At 42.7% G+C, this 24,094-nt stretch overlaps 1 protein-coding gene across 2 annotated transcripts; it reads left to right on the top strand.

Moving 5' to 3' along the window:
- Positions 1–1,069: 1,069 nt before the first annotated feature.
- Positions 1,070–23,283, top strand: LOC138767734 (3 beta-hydroxysteroid dehydrogenase type 7-like). Of its 2 annotated transcripts, XM_069945454.1 has the most exons (7): positions 1,072–1,181; positions 9,305–9,471; positions 12,066–12,221; positions 15,090–15,198; positions 18,904–19,003; positions 19,614–19,776; positions 22,473–23,283. In XM_069945454.1, the coding sequence occupies exons 2-7, from the start codon at positions 9,324–9,326 to the stop codon at positions 22,904–22,906; spliced, it is 1,110 nt and encodes a 369-aa protein (XP_069801555.1). In that variant the 5' UTR covers positions 1,072–1,181; positions 9,305–9,323; the 3' UTR covers positions 22,907–23,283. The 2 variants fall into 2 exon arrangements, with proteins under 2 accessions (XP_069801556.1, XP_069801555.1); XM_069945455.1 differs by lacking the exon at positions 12,066–12,221 and having other exon boundaries at positions 1,070–1,181.
- The last annotated feature ends 811 nt before the right edge of the window (positions 23,284–24,094 follow it).

Genomic DNA, 24,094 nt, shown 5'->3' on the forward strand with positions numbered 1-24,094 from the left:
TAACTAGGACTTGCTAAATAGAGATTACTATTAACCGCATGGAAGCACAACCTGCCACATAAAGTACATGCTGAAAGTAGTAGAAATACTCGGTAGCCTGCTAGGTCCATTTAGTACTAAAAATACAGGTCACCTTACACTCTAAGGGCTATGTTCCCACTACAGGATTTTGGTGTTTGTTGCCTACCCCATCTCTCTCTACCTTGACTAATCAATGTATAGGGCTGGAAGCACAGTCCTGTACGTCAAGCAGTCAAGATGGGGTGGTGGGGGAGGGGAGCATGTATGCTGTGGCTATGCGTCACTTCTGTGGCACTTTAACGTACAAGTAAAATGCCATTTTATAACTCTGCAAATGGCCATCAGTAAAGACAAAGGCAGCATATATGACCCATCTGTGTCTGCAGCTCTGTACCTAGTACCTTTCCTTTTAAAGGGGTTATCCAGAGAAAAACTATTAAATGCACACTTGAAGGATTTGCATGGTAAATCCACAGCAGATTGCAGTTGCAACAAAGTAGATGTGATTTTTTTTAAATGTCATCTACACATACAGTAGCATCGTGTGCTTTTACCCAGTGACTGCTTGTGATCCTGTGATTGTGATAAGACTGGTATCAACAGCCACTGCACATTTTAAGCCAAAGCCAGAAGTGGATACATCAAGGAGGAGACATACAATTTCCCATTCTTTTTGCATCCACTTATGGCTTTGGCTTACAAACTGCATGTGACACCAGCCTAATGCTGGATTCATACATGGAAGTTTTTTTTAGAATACTGCCACTGCAGTTTTTGAGCCTAAACCAGGAGTGGATCTGGCAGGTAGGAGATATGTAAGTACTTCCTTTATTTTACCCATTACTTTGAATCCACTTCTGGTTTGGGCTCAAAAACTGCAATTGCAGTTTTTCAAAAAATTGTCATGTGTAAAACCAGCCTAATATGACAATGCAATAAACCAGGGATGTATTCAAGAGAAGGACTTGCTTTTGAGAAGATCATAACATTCAGCCTTATCCATTACACATGACACAGATACCTGACACCAGTCTAGTAACACTAGGGTTGATGAACTTTTACCTGAGCTTTTTCACAGTGTGAACACCTGGAAGCTGGATATAAAAGCATTCCTATAAAGGGAGCAGCCTGAGTCTAATGTCAGCAACTGACTAGCTAAGGTAAGATTATAAGTACATTATATTTAATGCATGTCTTGCTATGGCTCTTAGCTTTGGAGCTGCTATTCTCTATCCTTTATGTGCTACACTTTAAATAGATATAAATAATAAGTTCACATGACATGTATTTTGGTGCAGAATACTTGTGTTGGCTGCATTCAAATACATGGGCAGTACATTAAATTGTTTTTAATGGGAGCTACACACTGGAGTTTACAAGATGTGTATTTTGTGCCTACTGTGGTGGTAAGTAGCCTTAACTCTTTAATGACATTTCATTTTTGCACTTTTGCATTTTCCCCCCTTGTGTTTAAAAAGCCATAGTGCTTGCATCTTTTCACCTACAAACCCATATTGTTAGGATAGAGACAGGGAAACAGGGGAGCCCTGAAGCTGTCTTCCCGCCCTGCTGTCCTTACCTACTTGTCTCAGATGCACTAAATAGCAACAGATAACTGGACGGCAGTCCCTGATCTCACTAAGTACAACACAATGAAGGGGAAGTCAGACTAATGCTGCGTTTACACAGACAGATTTATCTGACAGATTTTGGAAGCCAAAGCCAGGAATGGATTTGAAAAGAGGATAGATCCCAGTCTTTCCTTTATGACCTCATCCCTGTTTATTGTCTGTTCCTGGTTTGGGCTTCAAAGATCTGTCAGATAAATCTGTCTGTGTAAACGCACCATTATGGAGCCTGAAGTCCCAGCCACTGGTGTGATTGGGGCTGAGGCTCCAGGTCGTGCCCAGATACAGACAGCTGGCTTGTGAGTCAGCTGTGAGTCAATAATTAGTGAAAACACTACACCTATGCTAATTGACAGTGAAACACTGGCCTCTGCTACAACACGGAATAGCAGAGCAGAGCAAAGCAAAACATGAAAAGCAGTCTGGCTGCTATGGATTTTTTTTGCGACCCCAATAGTTTGCAATGACATATTTAATTTTTCCATAAAATATGCTGCAATATGTTCCTCAAGTCAGTATCATTACAACAATAGACAATGTATATGACTTTTATTTTATTTTACTGTAAAAAACCTGTAAAACCTGTAAAATAAATAAATAAATTATGAATCTTATCATCAGGCTTTTATTTTTTGGTCTCTGGGGCTATTTTCACCACGATCTGTACTTTCTGTCTGTATCTTGTTCACATATATGCTACTTTTTGATCACTTTTTATTTATTTTTTTCTAGATATGACGTCAGTACATCATAGAGCACACTTCCTAAGGGTGCAAACACACAGGACGTATATGCAGCGAGTTTCTCGCTGCGTAAAAGCAGTGAAACTCGCTGCATATCCCGTCCCGTCCTGTCGCCGGGGGGGGGGGGGCAATTAGGGTTGCCGGGCGGGCGAGGGGATGATCGGGGCTGCAGGATGTGTTAAGGAGGCTGCGGGCGGCGGCTGGCTGGAGCATATACTTTACCTGGTCCCCGCTCCGGCTTGCTGAAGACACCGGGAACCGCCAGAGCCGGGATCAGGTAAAGTATACGCTCCGGCGGCCGGGGAGTTAAAAGGGCGGGCTGCAAACAAACTCTCAGCAGGGATGTTCATCCCTGCTGCGATTTTGCCTGCCATTGACTACACAGGGACAGGATATGCAGCGAGTTTCACTGCGTTTACGCAGCAAGAAACTCGCTGCATATACGTCCTGTGTGTTTGCACCCTAAACATATACCTATTCCCTGTGCCCCTGTCAGGTATGATCAGAAAAAGTCCTGTATTATATGTAAATGCTGGCCAACTAGTCATCTGGGTGTTATGGACAGGGCAAGTAGTCACATCCACTGGGTGTGATTCACAGTGCTCTATCAACCATATGTCGCAGAAGGTGGTCTTCTAACTCATTGGCGCTCCAATCTCACGATAAGGGTACAAACACACACACCGTATACGCAGCAAATACGCAGCAGATCTGATGGTGCATATTTGAAGCTGTGTTCAGTTTAGATCTAATCTGCTGCATATTTGTTGCGTATACGCTGCGTATCGCAGCAGTAAATACGCTGCGTATACAGTGTATGTGTTTGTACCCTTACAGCGGACATGCACAGTACAGCAGCATTATATCCCGCTGTTCACTGTGATGAAGCTGTGAATCGTATTTACACATTACACAGGCCTTTCTCAAAGTAAGTGATATACAGTAATATACAGGGATACAGGCATAGGTATATGTTTAGGAAGTGTGCTCGATGATGTAGTTAGCATTATATAGATTTTTGGAGTGATTGGTTCCTTTTAAATGCAGTTGTCAGTTTTGACAGCAGCATTTAAAGGGTTAATCGGACGGTATGAGTGATCGTTTTGTGCCACATAATAGCTGCGGTCTCCAGCTGCTGATACCGTGTTTCCCAGAAAATAACACAGTGCCTTATATTCATTTTTGCTCAAAAACAGGCACTATGAGGGAGATTTATCAAACATGGTGTAAAGTGAAACTGGCTCAGTTGCCCCTAGCAACCAATCAGATTCCACTTTTCATTCCTTGCAGACTTTTTGGAAAATGAAAAGTGGAATCTGATTGGTTGCTAGGGGCGACTGAGCCAGTTTCACTTTACACCATGTTTGATATATCTCCGCCTATGTCTTATTTTCAGGGTATGTCTTATTTCTCACCCCCTGGAATACTCACATCCTCCTGAAGCAGGAGCGAATCAGCAGCGAGATGTGTGGCGGGATGTGTAGTAGTATGTGTCAAGTTGGCGGCGGTGACATGCGTTAAACATGCAGCAGGATGTGCGGAGGACATAGGGGCCCTGGATCAGTATGCCTGCAGCTCCGGCTAAGAAGGTTTACGAGTCCTGGGTGGCGGCGGGTGGCAACGGGCGATTTTTTTTTTGGGGGGGGTGTCTTACTTTCAGGAGGTGCCCTAGTTTTAGAGCAGGGGTGCCTTATTTTTTTTCGGAGGGGGGTGCCTTACTTTAGATGGGGTGTCTTTTTTTTCGGGAAACATGGTAACAGCCAGGAGTGGCACAGCCCCCTCGGTACACCCTTAACGGCATATTGGCATACTGTACATTTACGTTATATGTTGTTAAGAGGTTAAAGGTATTATCCACCTAAGAGCGAAAAAAGGAAATGCTAGCTGGTCTTATTTACCAAGTCCCCCTGAGTATTTTGAGCCGTAACCTGTCTTTCTAGCCGCTGACATTCCTTAGTTACAAGTTTTTCTAAATGCTTATCTATAACCAAGATAGGAAACTACATTTCCCATCATGCATCTCCCTGATTGGTCTGTTCGTGTACTCGCCCCCTTAGCTTTCTTTCCTGCCCACTGCTGTCATTACTATTGCATAGTAAACACAGTACTGTTTTTTTTCACTGATTTTGCATCACATCACCCCAATATGTATTCCACACTAGCTGATGAAGTAGCAGAGCTGACGCACACATGGTGTAGCTATGTGCTGAATAACAGGCATCTATTCACCGGGATGGGGGGGTTTAGTGTGGGTTTAGACCTCTGCTGAGTGTGAATGAAAACATTCTAGTTCCGTACAGACTCTAAGAATTTAACACAATATACAAAGCTGTGGCACAAAGACAGGTGCATATGCCTGCATTCACTGACAGCAAGCAAAGATAGAACTATTCCTTTTCATATTACAGAAACCTAGGCTCAGGAACATATGTAAAAAAGCAGCACAGGTGCATGGAGATGATGCAGATAATGTCTCCTGGTGGTCAGGTTACCAAGTCAATAGACAGCTAACCCAGCCCCAGAAATTAACACCCAAGTAATTATTGTATTGAAAGTAAATTGCACTTTTAGGGTACCTTCACTGACCAACTCGCAGCAGAAATCTTGCTGCGAGTTTTGCAGCGAGACCCGCTACGAGCTAAGGTCCTGGCAGGTCCTGTGCATACATACTGGAAGCGGTCTGAAAGACCGCTGTGAGTATTTAATGCAGCCGCCCCCTTAACCCCTTAATCGTCTCCCGCTCTCTCTATACAGTACCTGTCTCCTGCATGGGGTCCCGGCTTCCTGCTCTGCCGCCCAGCCAATCAGTGGCTGTGGCTGGGCAACACACTGATTGGCTGGACGGCAGAGCAGGAAACCGAGTATGTATGCACAGGACCTTAGTTCATAGCGGGTCTCGCTGCAAAATTCGCAGCGAGATTTTTGCTGCGAGTCAATCAGTGTGAAGGTACCCTTAGGGCTCTATTCCACCGGACAATTATCGTTCACATTATCGTAAATCGTTCGAATCTAAACGATAATCGTTCGATTGAAATGCAGTTAACGATTAACGACTGAACGCGAAATCGTTGATCGCTTTATAAGACCTGGACCTATTTTTAAAGTTGCTCGTTCGCAAAACGTTAGCAAATCGTTTGCATTGAATAAGACGTTGTTCGGTCGTTCACAGTAGATACCAGGGGTTATTTATCAGGGTGGTGTGGTGCTCTCCCCATCATGGAGGCACCCCGTTGGCAACAGGCTAGAGATATCTGGCTATCCCGTGTTTTGAGACTCGTAACTGAGGCTCCACGGACTCTTGTTTTGCATATTTAAATTTTTGGGGGCATCAGTGGAGACTCTTGATTGAGTACTTCATTGAAAATTTTTTCGCTGCTCTCCTTGAGTTCAGTGATTACTGTGTTTTGTTGGTTGATTTTTCATTGCCCCAACTAGCCAGAATCCTACCCCACACTGACGAGGGGCAAAAACCCCGAAACGGCTGTCTGTGGGTGGAAGCCTGCCTTTGCAAGCCCTTGTCATGATCGCAATACTCGCACCTTGAGTTAGACATTGACATAAGGGGCCACCCTGTTGTTTCCCTGTCTATGTTCCAATACTCGCAACCGAGTGGGACTTAAGGGATTATTTATCAGGGTGGTGTGGTGCTCTCCCCATCATGGAGGCACCCCGTTGGCAACAGGCTAGAGATATCTGGCTATCCCGTGTTTTGAGACTCGTAACTGAGGCTCCACGGACTCTTGTTTTGCATATTTAGATACCAACGCAATAGCGAAGAAATAGCGAAGAAAAAACGATCGCAAATACGCAATAGCGGTCGTTTGAGGTCGTTTGAGATCGTTAATCGTTAACGATTATGCAAACGATAATCGTCCGGTGGAATAAGGCCCTTATGGTACTTTTACACGGAGTGATAATTCGCCCGATCGCTGATTGACGATCGACGATTAACGATTTTGAATGAACGATGGTTTTTTTATAACAATCAGCGTTTAGACGGAACGATACATCGTACGGAAAAATCGTTATACGATCGTTTTGCGATCGTTTAAGCCTATCTCAAACATAGGTGAAATCGCTGAAAGACTGTTTACACTGAACGATCTGCGTATTTTTTGCGAACGACCAACGATAATTTGAGAACATGTTGAAAGATTAAAATGAACGATTTCTCGCTTGTCGTTTGATCGTTCGCTGCGTTTACACGTACTATTATCGCTCGAATTCGATCGTTATCGTGCAAATTCGAACGATAAATCGTTCCGTGTAAAAGGACCATAAGGCTACGTTCGCACAATGTAATTTTGCAGGTGTCGAAGCAACACACAACCAGGCACAGGATGGTATCCTGGAGTGCTGGCTTATCTTTGTTTTTTGTGTGTGCTCTATACTCCTCATGCACCAGGCACTTAGGATCCCTTTACACACACAGATTATCTATGTAGCCAAACCAGGAATGGATTTTAAAAGAAGAGAAATCTCAGTCTTTTTTATGACCTGGCCTTGGCTGCACAAATCTGTCAGATAAATCTGTGTGTAAAGGGACCCATTTGGCCCGATTCGGCCGATAATCGTTCGGTGAAATAAAGAGAACGATCAGCCGATGATCGTGTCATCGGCTGATCGTTCATTTAGGGCCAGACCTAAAATCATCGTTCCCCCGCCGCGCATCGCTACGGTTGAATAGCGGTGCGCGGCGGGCGACCGACGATTCGACAGCAGCAGCAGTAATACATTACCTGTCCAGGCTTCTCCGCGCTGTCTTCATCCCAGGGTCCCGCGCTCTCTATCTTCTGAATGGCCGGTCAGCTGACAGAGCGCTCAGCCAATCACAGGCCGGGACAGCCGCGGCCTGTGATTGGCTGAGTGTGGCCTGTCAGCTGACCGGCTATTCAGAAGATAGAGCGCGCAGGACCGGGGGATGAAGACAGCGCGGTGAAGCCTGGACAGGTAATGTATTACTGCTGCTGCAAGGGCTGCAAGGACATCGGTAACAATGTCCTTGCAGACCTCGCTCAACGATCATCGGGCTGTGGAATAGGCCCAGTAAACGAGCGGCGATCTAGCAGATCGCCGCTCGTTTACATTGTTGATCGGGCCCTCCTCGGCCCGTGGAATAGGACCCTTAGGGCCCTTTTACACAGAAAGATTGTCTGACAGATTAACTGCCAAAGATTTTAAGCCAAAACCAGAAACAGACTATAAACAGAGATCAGGTCATAAAGGAAAGCCTGAGATTTCTCCTCTTTTCAAATCCAGTCCTCGCTTTGGGTTCAAATCTTTGGCAGATAATCTGTCAGATAATCTTTCTGTGTGAAAGGGCCCTGAGTCCCTGCCAGAGTCTGCACACCCTGCTAGGAAGCTTTATATAAAACTATATATAAAAAAAAAACTGCTGCAGAAGCATATTGCACTGTTAACCCAGTTTTGAAACTACAGAAAATCCATTTGTTTTGGGGGCTTCTGTTTATGTTCTGAGCAGTTGTACACAGTACTACAGGTTCCAGAATGCATTGCTTTCCCTCAGCTGTTCATCACAGTCCTCCACCCTGCCCATTCCTCACCCAAATCTGTTGCAGAACATCTAGGCTGTGTTCACACATTGCAGTTTCATTGTGTTACTGAATTATTTGCAGTACTTTATCATTTCATTGTGGTCCCACCCGCACAGTATGCTGTATTCTCTACCTGTAACCAGGGCTGTATTAACCACTAGGCACCCGTGGTCTGATGTCTAGGGCAGAACCTTGCAGGGGGGCAGCACCAGGGAGCAGGGGGAAGAAAACATGGCTATGGCTGTGATGCCTGGAGCTGTTACCTACCAATCCTGTGGTGAGAATTCCTTTAGACAATATGCAGATGGCTCTAATAATTGATTCAATGTGGAAACCGTTAAAAACCATGATGATGAAAAGTGAAAACCATGAAAAGTAATTTAGACAATGTAAAGAAATGCATGTGGCCGAAATCACTTTCCCCCACACTCCCCAATATGGGGCGTCTTCAGGTTTAGTGCCTAGGTCAGCAGCAGCTGTTAATACGGCCCTGCTTGTAACACAGATATTGCAGTAAAGAAGTTTTTGAATTTAATAAATTTTTTTTCTTTTCATCTCCTTGCACGCATAGTATAATGATCAAGCATCTTTTATCTATGAAGTTGAGCCCCACAAAAAGGACTTTATCGGATATTATCTTACATGGGACATACTGTTTATGCCTCGTTTTTCCTCCAGGTGGGATTGGCAGTGCTAGCTCTGATCCTCTCTGCCGTTTAGCATCATTTAATTGTGTTACTGCATCATTTTTTAAGAAGACGCTGCAGTACTGCAATGAAGCTCCAGCATGTGTGAACATAGCCCTAATTTCACAGCACACTTCTGCACAATCAGAGAAATTGCAGCAGCTGCTTCTCTCACTCCTTGCTACTCAGGTGTAGTAAGGGGCTGGTTGGAGATGGTGAATCACTCAGGGGATTGGGGGATCCAGCCAAGCCTTCTGTGACATCACGCCCTGCCCCCTGTCTGCATCATCAGCCTGATCTCAGCAAACACACACAATATGAGAAAGAGGCAAGGAATCTCTGTCTTCCGATGGGCGATAGCAGAAGGAGCAGGAGACAAAGTCAATTAGCACAGATGACAGAGGCCTGAGGACCACCTGTAAAATGCCTGGAAAACATGGTTACAGCCCTGATGCAGGCCTGCGCCAGATTTGGATTTCTTCCAGCAGCGCAGTTGATTGCATTGTATACAATCGATACTGGTACTATTTTTGGCAACATAAATCCTAAGTTGGAGAAATCCCAAAATGTGTTCCATCATATTAGTCCTGTAAAAGGCAACTCTTGAGGATTTATTGTCAGTAGATGTTGTATTCCATATTGAATAAATGTTATTTTATTAAATTCCATAGTTTATCTACTCTCATCAGTATGGCAAAGGATCTGGTATACTTGGTAACAGGTGGCAGTGGCTTTATTGGAGAATGGATTGTAAAACTTTTGCTCAAAGAAGATTATGTGAAGGAAGTTCGAATCTTTGATCTCAATGAATGTGAAGAAATAAAACATCTTGACACAGGTAATTATATAGAATGGAGTCTATGGGACAGGTGGAGATTCAAGCAGGAGCACGGGGCCAAGCCACAGAATCCGCAGGAAGTTCACACAGATTCCGTGGTGTGAACGCACCCTTAGGCCCCGTGCACACAGAGCAAAAGTGGCGGAATTCTGCGTTGGAATTGTCCGCCAGCCACCGTGTCATAATGCGTGCCGTATCTCTTAGGGTCTCTCCGCGCTGAAGAATAAACATGCTCATCCTTCAGCGCCGAGAGATGCAGTGCGCGATCCTCCTCATTATAACACAGAGGCTGGCGGCATTGTTCGCCGCGGAGTTCCGCCACTTTTGCTCTGTGTGCATCGGGCCTTAGCCAGGAACATATAAGGCATAACTGGCTTTCTCCAATATAAGTAGTTATGTTATAATACTTATTTAACTCCTTTTGGGCTGGAGACAGCAGGAATCAATATACACTCATTGCCCAAAAAATGCACCCAGATAGAAATTTCTAATTACTTAAAGCAACTCTGTACCCACAATCTGCCCCCCCCTCCAAACCACTTGTACATTCAGATAGCTGATTTTAATCCAAGATCTGTCCTGTGGTCCGTTCGGCAGGTAATGCAGTTATTGACCTAAAAGACTTTTAAACTTCCACCCTGTGCCCAATGGGCGTGGCCTACATTGTGTATGGATTAGGCTGGTACAACCTTTCTGTCCCTTCTCCCCGCCCTCCTCATCATTAGGAATGCTCCAGGCAGATTGTCTCCTATTCTCCTATTCTCCTATTCCTCACCTGTGTCAGCACGATACATGGGCTGGATCGTTAAGACACCTGTGCAGTGTTCATACAGGAGAAAATGATTCAGTGGCATTCCTAATGATGAAGAGAGTGGGGAAGAGGGACGGTGGGGTGGTGCAAAGTTAGGGCACAGATACGCCCGTAGGGCACAGGGCTGCAAGTTTAATGCTGCGTTTACACGGAACGATTATCGTGCGAATTTGCACGATAACAATTGAATTCGAACTATAATGGTACGTGTAAACGCAAGGAACGATCGAACGACGAGCGAGAAATCGTTCATTTTGATCTTTGAACATGTTCTTAAATCGTTGTTCGCAAAAAATTTGCAGATCTTTCCGTGTAAACAGTCGTTCACCTATTTTACCTATGTGCGAGTTAGGCTTAAGCGATCGCAAAACGAATTTTCTGTACCATTTATTGTTCCATCTAAACGCCGATTGTTATAAAACAAAAATCGTTACTTCGAAGCCGTTAATCGTACCATCGGGTGATTTATCGCTCCGTGTAAACCCAGCATTAAAGTTGTTTTTTAGGACAATAACTGCATCACCTGCCGAACGGACCCAAGGATAGATCTTGGAGCTTGCAGCTATTTGATGGTACAAGTGGTTTGGGGGGGCAGATTGTGGGTACAGAGTCATTTTTGCCCTGGACAGCAGTGGTCATTGGTGTTTCAGTGGCATAAAATCTAAAAGCTTTCTAATAAACCATTTAGCACGTTACAATCCCCCTTCAAGTCCCCTTTACCTAAATTGTGTGGCACCCTTTGTATTTCCTGTTAGTTTAAGTGGCACCAGCATAAGTGTCACTTTAAGTGTGAGTAATATAAACCAGTTCTCCTGGGTACATTTTCCCAGTTCAAGCTCCACGCCAGTCAGTAGTCAATCCCAGAGCCAGGAAACCTCTTAAGGCTCCTCAAGAAGCAGTGCCACTACTATTTTGTGGTAAGAGCAGGAGGTTTCCTCTTCCCCATCTCCTTTTGTGTCTCACCACAAGTCAGCTTTGGACCACCATCAGCAAGATTTCTTCTGGCAAGCCTAGCACCCCCCCTCAGAGTCTCAGCTACTGTACTCAGAAAATCTTTTGGAGGAATGTCAAGGTAGTCAGTGTCTGGAATGACACATCGAGACTGCAGGGGTTTGTAGGCCACAAAGCAGTCAGGAGATCAAGGGTTTTAAAGATAGACGATTGCAAACAAGCACTTTAGGGAACGACCTGAAATTGTTCACCATAATATACGGAATGACAGTATTTATGATTGCATTTACGATTGTTTGTATACTCTGGTATACGAACGATTGTAATTAGGAACGAATGAGGAGTACATACTGTGAAAGATTTGCAAATTATTGGCAAATAATTAACAATGATTTTATGGTCAGTTCAAAAGATGCGATCAACGACATACAAATTTTGTTCAGTTGTATGATCGTTGCCTGCATACACACGGGAAGATTATCGCTTAAATTCAAACAATATAAAGATTTTTTTACCCAATAATCTTTCCGTGTAATAGGGCCCTTATCCTTTCACTCTAATATTGCTGCTTACTGTCTCAGGGGCTAAGCGGCCAAGCATTTATCTGGTTGTCAGAATTCCAAAGAAATTCAAAATAATCTTCAAGTGAATCCAAATCTTTGTTCATAGCGAACAAAGATTATTAATTAATATTAATTCCTTGGCTTTTTACTACTTTAAAGCATAGAAATCCCACATTTTCTTATTGCATGAATTAAATTCTAAAGAATGTTGTCTTGCTTAAATATCATGCTTATGTCCCTAACTTTGCCTTTGTCATTGAAATCTTTAGTATCGACCATGGTTACTTTTGTTAGAGGAGATATCACGGAGTACAGCCAGATTTTGTCAGCTGTTGAAGGCGTTGATGTTGTAATTCACACTGCTGCCTTGGTGGACTATTTAAATGCATTTCCTTTTAAGAAGCTAGAAGCTATAAATGTTGGAGGTAAGTTGAAATCTCAACTTATTTGGCATCTATATTGATACCTTTGAGAGGTTGGTCACTTTTCTGGAGCCTCAATAAAAGATGTTAAAAACCTGTCACTTTTTCTCCAGGAACAAACTGCACAAAAAATAAGCTAGCGGAGGGGGCTTAGTGACTTGTGTGGTCATGTGCTGCCATGGGCAGGAGTGCTGTCCGGATGGGAGAGAAGGATTATCAATCAAGGGGACTGAGCTTCCTCGTCAATATACATAATTGGGCACTTACTGTACAAAAGTAAGTGACCTTTTATTAGCATTAAAGGGGAACTCTAGCAAAGCCATAAAAAATTAAATAGACAAAAAGCATACAGGTGCAGTCACTGATCCCCCACCGATTGTTTGACACTTTTCGAACATATCTTCGCTGCTTCTAGCCCCAGATAAACACTTTCACAACTGATCCCAGTTTTACATCATGGCACCCGACCAGGTAATTACATCTATAGACAATAATATAGGTGCAGCTCACAATTGGAGTCCTGAATAGATCGATGTTTAACTAAAACTGCCCCTAACTAGAAATGGGCAAATAAAGGGAACATTACTACAAAAGAGTTTTAGTCCTCTAGACCACAACAGCCCTATCTTTCAAACGGAGTAATTTAATAGGTTACAAGATGGAATATAACAAGTAATTAAAAATGACAATAATATCCTCAAGGGTTCCTATCATGTCTAAAAGAACCTGATAGATTCATAGTAAAAACATATATAATAAATGAGTAAAGGAAGTTAAAAATCTGTTCAAAACATGGAGTACCGCTGGGCCCTGGACATATATGAAAGGGACTTAGTCACACCCTTATTAATCCTTATGTTTTAGGAGTAACAAAGTCTTTTGCGGGTTAGTGTTGTATACAGTCTTGCATGCAAAGTAAGAAACATTGTTTCAGTAAGGTGTCAGTTCGTATTGGACTTGTAGTCCTCCTGCAGTGCTCATGCATGAACTAATAACCCCAGTTGTTCCCCGTAGGGTACGTATGTGTAGCACAGGTTACACAAAAGTCCTGATGAGTAGTAAAATCACAATATTTGGCCTCACTAATTAGTAATCACAACATTTGGCCACAATGAGTTAATGTGGTATTTGCAAACAGGCTGAGTACTATACAGATCGGCATATACAATGCCTCTCACCCGTATTGAAGTGGCCGCTGCTTCACAGTGTAACTCCCGCGTTCCTCCTGCGGTGTGATGGATCGATGTCTGTAGGTTCAAACTACAGGGGTCCTTCAGCGCGTCCTCGTGCTTCTGGGTTAGCGTTTGGTGTTAGTTAGGGATGAGTTAGGACTTTGGTGTTAGTTCAGGGTAGCTAGTCCCGTGTGCCACTTGTCCATACATTACTTTATGCCATACACGTTTAAGGTTCTCAAAATTAACCCCTTCGTCAGTGGGGATAGTATTAGTCATTGCAGTCCTATGTTGAAGGGACATTTATAGTCAGTCTCTAATTGATCATGTGATATCCAAAAATCTAAACTGGATCACGGTACTCCAGAGCATCTTTTGGGATCTGTATAAGATCCTTTTCTCTTTTCTTATATGGTCATGTATAATGTACAAACAACTCTCGTTAAAAGATGTTCTTAAACTATACTATCATAATTTTCATATACTGCAGATGTTATACCTTAAATAAATACAATAATATAAACACTATAAAAATCTGAGTAATTGGTTGCACTGATATATTTATATGCACTCCAAAGACGCATCATAAACGCAACATGTGTGTACAGTTTCAAATCAAGTGAAAGTAAAAAATACTAATGAAAATAAAAATGAGGATGAATATAAGGCAATTAATTTAAATATAATGAATGTAAAAATGTAAATATAATGAATTATAAACAAATTATATAGATGTAGATAACTATGAAATATAAAAAAACCATGATAGGTGTGAATATGGAATAATGGGAAAAAAGGGACTAATATAATATTGACTGCCCAGTACCATATTAAATACACAATAAATGAATAATACTGTATGTCAACAACAGATAGTTGCAGCATAATGTCCCTGTCTCTGTACAACCTTCTTAGATGTATCCAATATACGCATGATGTGAATGCAGCTCTAAAATAAAAAGGATACAAATCTTAAAATATGAGAGGAGTGACTATGGAACATGAAACATATAGTTATGCGTCATACCTACTGTGTAAGATATAAAATATAACACATGATATAAAATTTAGAGGTGTGAAAATCTACAAAGATAACTTAACTGGCAGGGACGGCTCTGGCGCCATGTATTGCAAATCTATATCACTTTCTGACACAAGTTGATTGAAAGAAAAAGATTTTCGCTGGACAACCCCTTTAAGCAGTTAAAAACCATGAAAAATGCGGTTCAGACAATGTTTCTACATGTAGAAAAATGTGGCCAAAACCATGCTCCCATTTCTTCTCTAGTAGTCATGTGCTGTTACCAGGATTATTGGCCATACGCCTATTGGTTACTACATGAGGGTCTGGTTTCGGCTGCATTTGGTGACGTACAGTAAATGTGGGAAAGTGGCCTAAGACTGATCAGATATCAACATGATGTTCAGAAACTAGAAAATCATGATGCTAACTGGTGAGAGAAGATGGGGCATCTTCAAGTTTAATGCCTAGGGCAGCAGCAACTGGGAATACAGCCCTGGCCACTGCTAGACTTGCCCTTGAGGCTAATTTCATACACAATATTTTTTGGTTCAAAAAACTAAATTAAAAAGGGCCACAAAAGTTGTGTGTAAAATTTCTCTTATAAACATATCCTATTAGCTGGCATATATCCCCAGAACAAAAAAAAATTTAATTTTTTTTTTCAATTATACACAGGGACAGAGAATGTAATAAATGCCTGTCTGGCTATGGATGTACCTTACTTTGTCTACACAAGTTCAATGGCAGCAGTAGCACCAAATACAAATAATGATCCAGTGGTGAGGTAAGAAAAAACTATTTTCTTATGCACTATAGGATGAATGTTACGATCACAAGCCATGTATATGTTATTAATGTTTAATATTTGTGTTTGCAGATAAAAGTAGAAGTCCGGCGAAAACTTTTACTAAAGTATTGTATTGCCCCCAAAAAGTAATACAAATCCCCAATATACACTTATTATGGGAAACGCTTATAAAGTGCTTTTTTCCCTGCACTTACTACTGCATCAAGGCTTCACTTTCTGGATAAAATGGTGATGTCACGACCCAACTCCCAGAGCTGTGGCTGTGGCTGCTGGAGAGGATGATGGCAGAGGGATGCTCAGTGTCCCTCCAGTGCCCAGTGTCCCTCAGTGTCCCCCTGCCATCATCCTCTCCAGCAGCCACAGCCCGCACAGCTCTGGGAGTCAGGTCGTGACATCACCATGTTATCCAGGAAGTGAAGCCTTGATGCAGTAGTAAGTGCAGGGAAAAAGCACTTTATGTGCTTTTCCCGTAATAAGTGTATATTGGTGATTTGTATAACTTTTGGGAGGTAATACAATACTTTAATGAAAATTTTCACCATACTTCTCCTTTAATATTTAATTTTGAAGTTTGAATCACCGGTTTTATACCAACTGTCACATACACATTTCCAACTAGCATATGTGATGCAGGTGTAACTACAAGGGGCTAACCCCACCCAATTGCCTCATTTCCCAACATGGTCTACCACTTATCAAACACCTGTGCGAAGTCCCCAGTGCAAACACGCATGCAGAAACATGGACATTCCGCAGTCAAATGTTTAAACAATCTACAGTATTACAGGTTATGGAGTTTTAACCTTTTCTGGACCCCAAGGATTTCAAACTTTGGCTTATGTTGTCTTCCTCCTCACTTTCATAATGTTTTTTTCTTCCCCACTGAGAAAGCCATATGGGGGCTTGTTTTGTGTGGAATTAATTTTCTTTTTAAGGGTACCATTTATTTTACCACATAATGTATTAAAAAGGTAGTTTTTTTTGTGGACCCTGCTCCAAGTGCTGCCACACAGTGCTGTATAGAGCATGGTCCCATGAAACCTCTTCTATAGTATTAGGTAGCTTCTCCCCCTGGTTCTGTAAGAATGTACAGTACACAGGGGAAAAAGGACCCTGCTCTGTAGAGCTGTGCAGCTGTGGTGAACTAGCGATCTGCATTAGATGGTATAACACAGGTTAGCGGATGTTGTGGTACCGCTGTGGCACTTGTCACAGGGCTTGAGTGGTATGTTAACTTCTCCCACAGTCCTCAACTACTTTGACGAAATGTTCAGTTAACACCTTCTTATATATGTAGGCCACTTGTAGTATCAGTTACCCTCCTCAGCCTCCATGTTGTATCAGTCTCCACCTCTACAGCCCCATATAGAATCAGCTCCCCCCCCCCCCATGCAGCCCCATAAAGTTTCATATCCCCATATAGTATCCATTTCCTTCCTGCAGCAACCATTTAGTGTCAGCCTCCTATGAAGCCTTCATTTAATATCAGTCCCCCCCCCCCCCTGTATCAGTCTCTTCAATTCCCCATTTGATCACCCCATTTAATGACGTTATTTTACAAAATAATGTATTAGCAAAAAAAAAAATATCTCTGGAGTATCCCTTTGAACAGGTTAAGTCACTTAAAAAAAATGACAACTTAACTTGGTTTAAGAAGTCTATACAGCATAGGGCCATGTTCTCACTACGTAAGTTCCGTAGTAATCCCGGCCGTTGTAACAATTTAGTGCTGCCTTCTAAGGAATCCCGGCCGGAGTGTATAAACACAGTATACACTCCGTCCGGGTTCCCTAGCGGCGCCGCAAGATACTCACATACTCACGGCCGGGTCACGGAGCGACCGGTGTCATACAAAGTGGGAACATGACCCGGTAATGTATATTACAATTAACTTAGTATACAAAAAAACCTATGGGGGGGGGTGTCTTTTTGTATTTACGCAGCTTTTCGTATATATTTATTGCAAATTTTTCTGCACACATTTTGTGTGACTTTCACACCACTTGACATATTTTAATTAAAAAGGACAAATAGAGATTTGCCTGGTAGCTGATTCATCAAATGCAGCAATTTGGAATTGTCACTACACTTTGAAACTTAAAGGGGTATTCCAGGTTATTTTCATATTAACTCTACTGATTTGTTTTGTAATATAATAAATATAAATCTCATTGGTTTCTATTAGAAATTTTGTCTCTTTCTCTCAATTTTTGTATTAGTCACGTGGTTCTGTGACATCACCGGCTCTGAAGTGTGGTGACTTCTCCGACTCAGCCGGCCTCTAGCTATTTATGTACTTAAAAAGCTATCAGAGCCTTACAAACGTCCCTCCCTGAGCATGGGATGTCACATGACGCCCTGTTCCAGAGGGGGCCTGTCAGTGGGAAGGGGGTCGCATCCACCTCCTGTGTAATCACGAAGACCCTCCATGCCCTGCCTGTGTAATCATCCCTATCCCCCGCCCCCCCTTCTTTACTGTATCATCATCCCGATTCTCCGCCCCCCCTTCCTGTATCATCATTCCGATCCTCCGGCCCCCCCCCTAATCATTCGCCCTCACCCCAGAGTGTGAGCGTGCTGCGTCGCTTTACCCGGTCTCGGCACCTTTTGCAAGCAGCTGTGCTCAGCTGACAGGCGCTCTGTGTGTGAGGCAGGAAAGAAATCTCTCCTGCACACACACAGAGCGCCTGTCAGCTGAGCACAGCTGTTTGCAAAAGGTGCAAAAACCAGACCCGGCGCCGCAGCACGCTCACACTCTGGGGTGGGGGCAATTGATTAATTAATTATATTACAAAACAAAACAGTAGAGTTAATATCAAAATAACCTGGAATACCCCTTTAAATCTCGGCTATTTGTAATGGTGCAGGTTCACATGGTTAACAAGTAGCAAAACTGTGTCATCATTCCATTACACTAAGGCTATGTTCACACACAGTATTTTTGCTCAGGATTTTGGTCAGGATTTTTTAATCAAAACCAGGAGTGGATTGAAAACACAGGCTATGTTCACCTACACTGTTAAAATTAAGTGGATGGTTGCCGTTTAACGGCAAATAATGGCCGTTATTTCAAAACAGCCATTGCTTTAAAATAATGGCAATTATTTGATATTTGATGATGGCCATCCACCCAATTTCCGCAATGATTGTGTTTTTTAATCCACTCCTGGTTTTGGTTGAAAAATACTGACCCAAATACTGAGCAAAAATACTAAGACCATGTTTATGCTTTATGTTTATGCAGTGTGTGACTATAGTACAAATAAGGATGCATTTACACAGAAAGATTATCTGCCAAAGATTTGAAGCCAAAGCCAGGAATGGATTTAAAAGAGGAAAAATCTCAGGCTTTCCTGTATGACCTGTTCCCTGTTTATAGTCTATTTCTGGCTTTGGCTTCAAATATTTGGCAGATAATCTTTCAGATAATCTTTCTGTGTAAATGGACTGAAGTGCACATTCAAGTTCATTAATAATGGCCGTTGTTTTTCACTTATTTTTACATTGTGTGAACATAGCCTAAGAGCGAGAAACTCCCCTCTGTCCCTAAGAGATGACATTCAGATAAATATTGAGTCATTTTGTAAATGAAAAAGTTAACATTTCTGTTGTACTCTTATATTTGAGCAGAAATTTTCTGACCTGTATCTAGTCCTAACTAGATCCATGTTTAATTTAAAGAGTGACAGAAGACACCTTATACCCTGGTGAACCTTCACTGCAATATGGAAGAACCAAGGCTCGAGCTGAAAATCTAACTCGGTTGGCTAATGGGCAGCAAGTAATGCAATTCAAAAAATAGTATATATGTTTATCTGTTGTGAATTTGAAATTTAGATTTATTATCTTGCCCTTCGTAAATTTTGCAGAGTTTTTACATAATATAAACTAAAACCAACGTTACCTCCAGACAAATGGCAACAAATTTGCAGAATGCAATACCCTTCAAAAAGAGAATGGTTAATAAATCTGTCTATTGGTTGTTATAGGGACATGCCCACTTTTCGTTTTTAAAGTCCAAAATGACTGATACATCCGTTTTCTGACATTTTTATGGCACACAACATTAGTAAATATGGGGAAATAGGAAACCCACAGGGAAAAACTAATGAGAACAATTTGATGATGGAAATATAACAGTAAATGAGGGCCAGTGTGTTTACCAGAGATAGAGAAATTATATTGTGAGCCAGATATGGATCACAAATGGAGCAGACACATAGAAAAACTATTTCTCGTTTCTCCATTCCAGGCTTTTTATTCATTGATTGCAATTAAAAATCTGAATGTGTGAACGCACTCTTAGGCCTTATCCTTGAGGTCTAAATGAAATTAGGTTACCATAAGTTACCTAGAATGTTAAGTCAACAAGTTGATCAATTCCATTGCAGACCAGAAATGGAAGGAAACTTATCACATGTGTGATTCGACCGAGCACCATCTATGGTGAAAAGACACCACATTTGCTGGATAATTACAATTCTGCAAAGTCAAATTATAATCGCCTTAACTACATTGAACCTGAAGATAAAGAACACAGCCTAACATATGTTGGTAAGATACTTTATTATCTGGACTGGAATTATAACTGGGCACAATAGACCTCTTGTAGAGAACCAGGGTGTGGATGAGAGTGAGAGGATTAGTGGAGAGGATGGTGGTGGTGGTAGTGGTAGTATAGTCTGTAGATGGCTAGGCCTCTCTCTGCTGTGTGTATAGCGCTGAGTTCTGGAGTGAGGGGATGCTATAAGCTGCAGAGTAAGAGTGCATACCTCCCAACTGTCCCGGATCCAGCGGGACAGTCCCGATTTCAGGGTCATGTCTCATCGTCCCGGGACGGGCCCCAAGTGTCCCGCTTCCCAAAATATACCTGGCCCTTTAATTGCGAGTGCTCCTGATGAGCGCTCGCAAATGCGGAGCTGTGCACTGCTTTATCTTGTGGCTGAAAGCTGCATTCTGCCTCCAGTTACAAGAGGCCTCTCTCATCCCCTGCGTTCCGGTGGGGAGCACGTCACAGTGAGAGGAAGGGGACGCTGGAGGGCTGAAGCACAGAAGAGATTGAGTATGTGCTTATTCTTTTTTTAAAATCAAACGAGGGATGGTGGGGGGAGTGTAGCTGACAGGGAAGGGGTTCATCGTGGGAGTGCTGTCTGCAGGGATGCGGCCAGGGCCGGGGGTGTAACTGGGGGCATTAAATACTTCTACTGCTGTTTGGAGACACAGTGTGGGGCCCCTGGGGGTGCCGCAGCATTCTGACACCACTGGGGGAGGGGGGTCTTCATCACTGGCCCTGGTTGCAGGGATTAGGACCGCTGCCAGACTGGAGGGGTAGGGGGCCGCAGTTACAAGCGGGAGGGGGGGGTGCCGCTGCTGCCGCACACTGACCACGGTCACTGACTGACACTCAGCAGCTGCGGCCTTCAGTATCTGTCAGTGGCCGCTGACAGGGTCAGATGCTCTGTCCCTTTCAAAGCCCTGAGCAGGCGAGCTCACATACAGCACAGATCCCAGCCCCCGAGGCTCATATCTCCAGCCCCGCGGCACTTGCATTCATCTTCTCCCCTGCTTATCTTCTCCACGCTGCTGCTGATGTCACATGTCGGGGACAAGCAGGAGAGAAGAGAGTGCAGACGCGGCGGAGCTGGAGATAGGAGCTGTGTGTGACGCTGTGCATATAGCCACTGCTGGTGAGCTGCTGCTGGAGAAAGCCACTGCTGTGCTGCCATGTGCGTATCCTACACTCTCTGCATCCCTCCAACCCAACCATCAGCTTGACTGCTGTGCTGCCCTGCAGTGGCAAACAGTACAAGTGGCATTAAAGGAGGTGGGTTACCCGTAACTTCCTGTATCCCCTGCAGTGCTATAAGGGGGGAGGGAGTCGGGACCTGCAAAATCTCTCTCCTATGAACGCCCCGGAGGAGGGCGTTCATAGGACACCAGGACATGAAAGATTTTTATTTTTTGCAATAGTAATGCATTCCTTTTCCCACTGCTACATGGTGGTGACCTAGGCAGTGGCGTTCTCTCATCTATCCTCCATACTGGCCCTACACATACCCCTAAACTATAGACATATGTACCATATGCCACTGTAACTCAATCACCTCCATGTCACCATGTCTTATGCCCTATAATGATGGCGGGGCAGATGTAATAACCCTAAATAGTACGGAACAAGAACTTATGTTAGATAGTGTAAGTACATTTTTACTCTGTATGATAAATTTGAAGAATTTTTATACTGGCTTGCTATGCATCAATATACTACATAAAAATGTTGGCACACCTCACATTTCAGCTATAAAAGTAGTTTCCCTACACAATCAATGAATCAAAGTTAAAGGAGAAACAAGCATTTAGTAGCACTGTGGCTATAATGACTTGTGAATCTGAATACTGAAATAGTAACTAACAATGTATTAATGAAATTGGCTGATAAGTCTTAGCTTGTCCACATGATGGCGCTGTTAGCCACAATATAATAACAATGTCCAGCTATCATTGATATTTCTCTTAAGCTAAGAGTGAACAAATTGGAAAAGAAAATCAAAAGCATGACTTTTGATGTACATTTATTAATGTGATACATATAATAATGTGATATTTAACAAAAAATTCTTCTGGAAAACACTAAAAAAAAGAATTTTGTGTATTGTATTACCAACTTTAGAAAACTAAAATAGATTTTAATGAACATGACCTTATAATCAGAAACCTGTCATCACTTGCATGCTCCCTGAACCACAAGTCATGAGGGTGGACTCTAGGGTCTGCTGCCTGCCCAAAAAGCCTTTGTTAATTGATCTCTTCCTATATCCAAAAAGGAAGATATCTATCTCAATTAACCCTGGCTACAATGGCAATCAACACCAGGGACCGCCCTAAGGTCTCATTCAGGAAGAATGAAAGTGATTACAGGTTCCCTTTAAGAATAAGGCTACAGGGTCACATAGGTTCCACAGCAACCTATGAATGCACCCAAACTATAGCTGAATACAGCCTTGGTTTGCTGTAACTCTTTCTTCCTGACTAGTTGCCAAGTTGCACCAAAGTTGCATTTGACTTTTGCATGGATCTTGGAATTATGCAATGGTTTTCTTCTCACCTGAGGCTATGTAACATGTTGCATGTAAACTGGTATTGGGATTAATAAATATGTATTTCTTTAAAATATATTGAAATGTTCTATAAGTGAGAAAAGAGGATTATTGCTTTTATTATACAGTCATAATTCATACCTTGTGTTCCAGGTAATGTAGCTTGGATGCATGTACTTGCAGCACGGCAGTTGCAAATCTATCCAGACCTCCTTGGTGGACAAGTCTACTACGCTTACGATGAAACGCCCTTTAAGCAGAGGGTCAAGCTCAATCATGACCTGTTCACTGAAATTGACCCTGCTATCCAAATAGGGAAGCGTATTCCTTACTGGAAGATGTGGATAATTGTTTTCATCTACAGCTTAATAAAAATCATCGTCAAGCCTTTTTGGAAAGTCAAGCCCTTTATGACTTTATCTATACTGAATTTATTAACCATTTCTTACAGCCACGATACTGATAAAGCCTTTAGAGACTTTGGCTACAAGCCCCTATTCACCTGGGTGGAGAGCAAGCAAAGGGTTTGCCAATGGTTAAAACGGGAAATTCAGGGGCAAAGAAAAGAAGACAAACGTGATAATTAATTGCGGGACTAAATTCCTAGAGGTTTTTTAAAAAAAATGTATTCTTGACCACTGCATTAGAAAACCCGAATGTGTGAGTGCACCGTGAGGCTGGGTTCAGTCTCAATATTTCTGCCTTAGTTTCCTCCTCAGTTTGGTCAGTAGATTCTCTGCCATCACTGCCAGGGGGTGTCTCAAGTCCTGCACAGGCACCCTATTGATTCCAATGGACATTGTGTTTTGCTTTGTTTTACCCTGTGGTGATGATGCAAGAAAAACGGAACACTTACCACCAGTTTTCACATCACATTATAGCTGATTGCTGGAATCTCACAGGAGGACATTTTTTGCTCAGTACCTACTCTGTGCCCACAATCTGACCCCCCCAAACCACTTGTACCTTCAGATAGCTGCTTTTACTCCAAGATCTTTCCTGGGGTCTGTTCGGCAGGTGATGCAGTTATTGTCCTAAAAAACAACTTTTAAACTTGCAGCCTGTGCCAAACAGGAGTATCTGTGCACAGGTGCCTTAACGATCCAGCCCATGTGCCGGGCTGACACAGGTGAGGAATAGGAGACAATCTGCCTGGAGCATTCCTAATGATGAGGAGGGCGGGGAGGAGGGACAGAGGGGTGGTGCAAAGTTACGGCACAGATACTCCCGTTTGGCATGAGCTGCAAGTTTAAAAGTAATTTTTTAGAACAATAACTGTATCACCTGCCGAATGGACCCCAGGACAGATCTTGGATTAAAAGCAGCTATCAGAAGGTACATGTGGTTTGGGGGGGTACAGAGTCGCTTTAATGATAAAGGGGTATTGTCATTATAAAAAAGGTTCCCCGATTTACAAGATAAGGAATAACTGGCAGATCAGTGGGGGCTTAACCCCAGATGATCCCAAGAATGGAGGTCAAATGTTCTTCAAATGAATGAAGTCTCAGTGATCAGGCTTCCACCGTTCCACTACTTATCACCTATCCTGTTTATAAGGGATTTCTTTCCATGGTTGGAGAATACTAATTTAATCAAGTGTAAGAAAAGCCAGGGTCTTTCCAGAGACAGCACCAGTCTTATCTCCAGTTCAGGTGTGTCTCCAAACTGGAGACAAGAGTGGTGCTGTTTCTGAAAGAAAGCGGCTATTTTTTTTATTTTTTTACGCTGGAGAACCCCTTTCAGAAATCATTCTAACAACTAGGGTTGTTCAAAGT

Source organism: Dendropsophus ebraccatus, chromosome 11 (assembly GCF_027789765.1).
Source record: "Dendropsophus ebraccatus isolate aDenEbr1 chromosome 11, aDenEbr1.pat, whole genome shotgun sequence".
NCBI classification, from domain to species: Eukaryota; Metazoa; Chordata; class Amphibia; order Anura; family Hylidae; genus Dendropsophus; species Dendropsophus ebraccatus.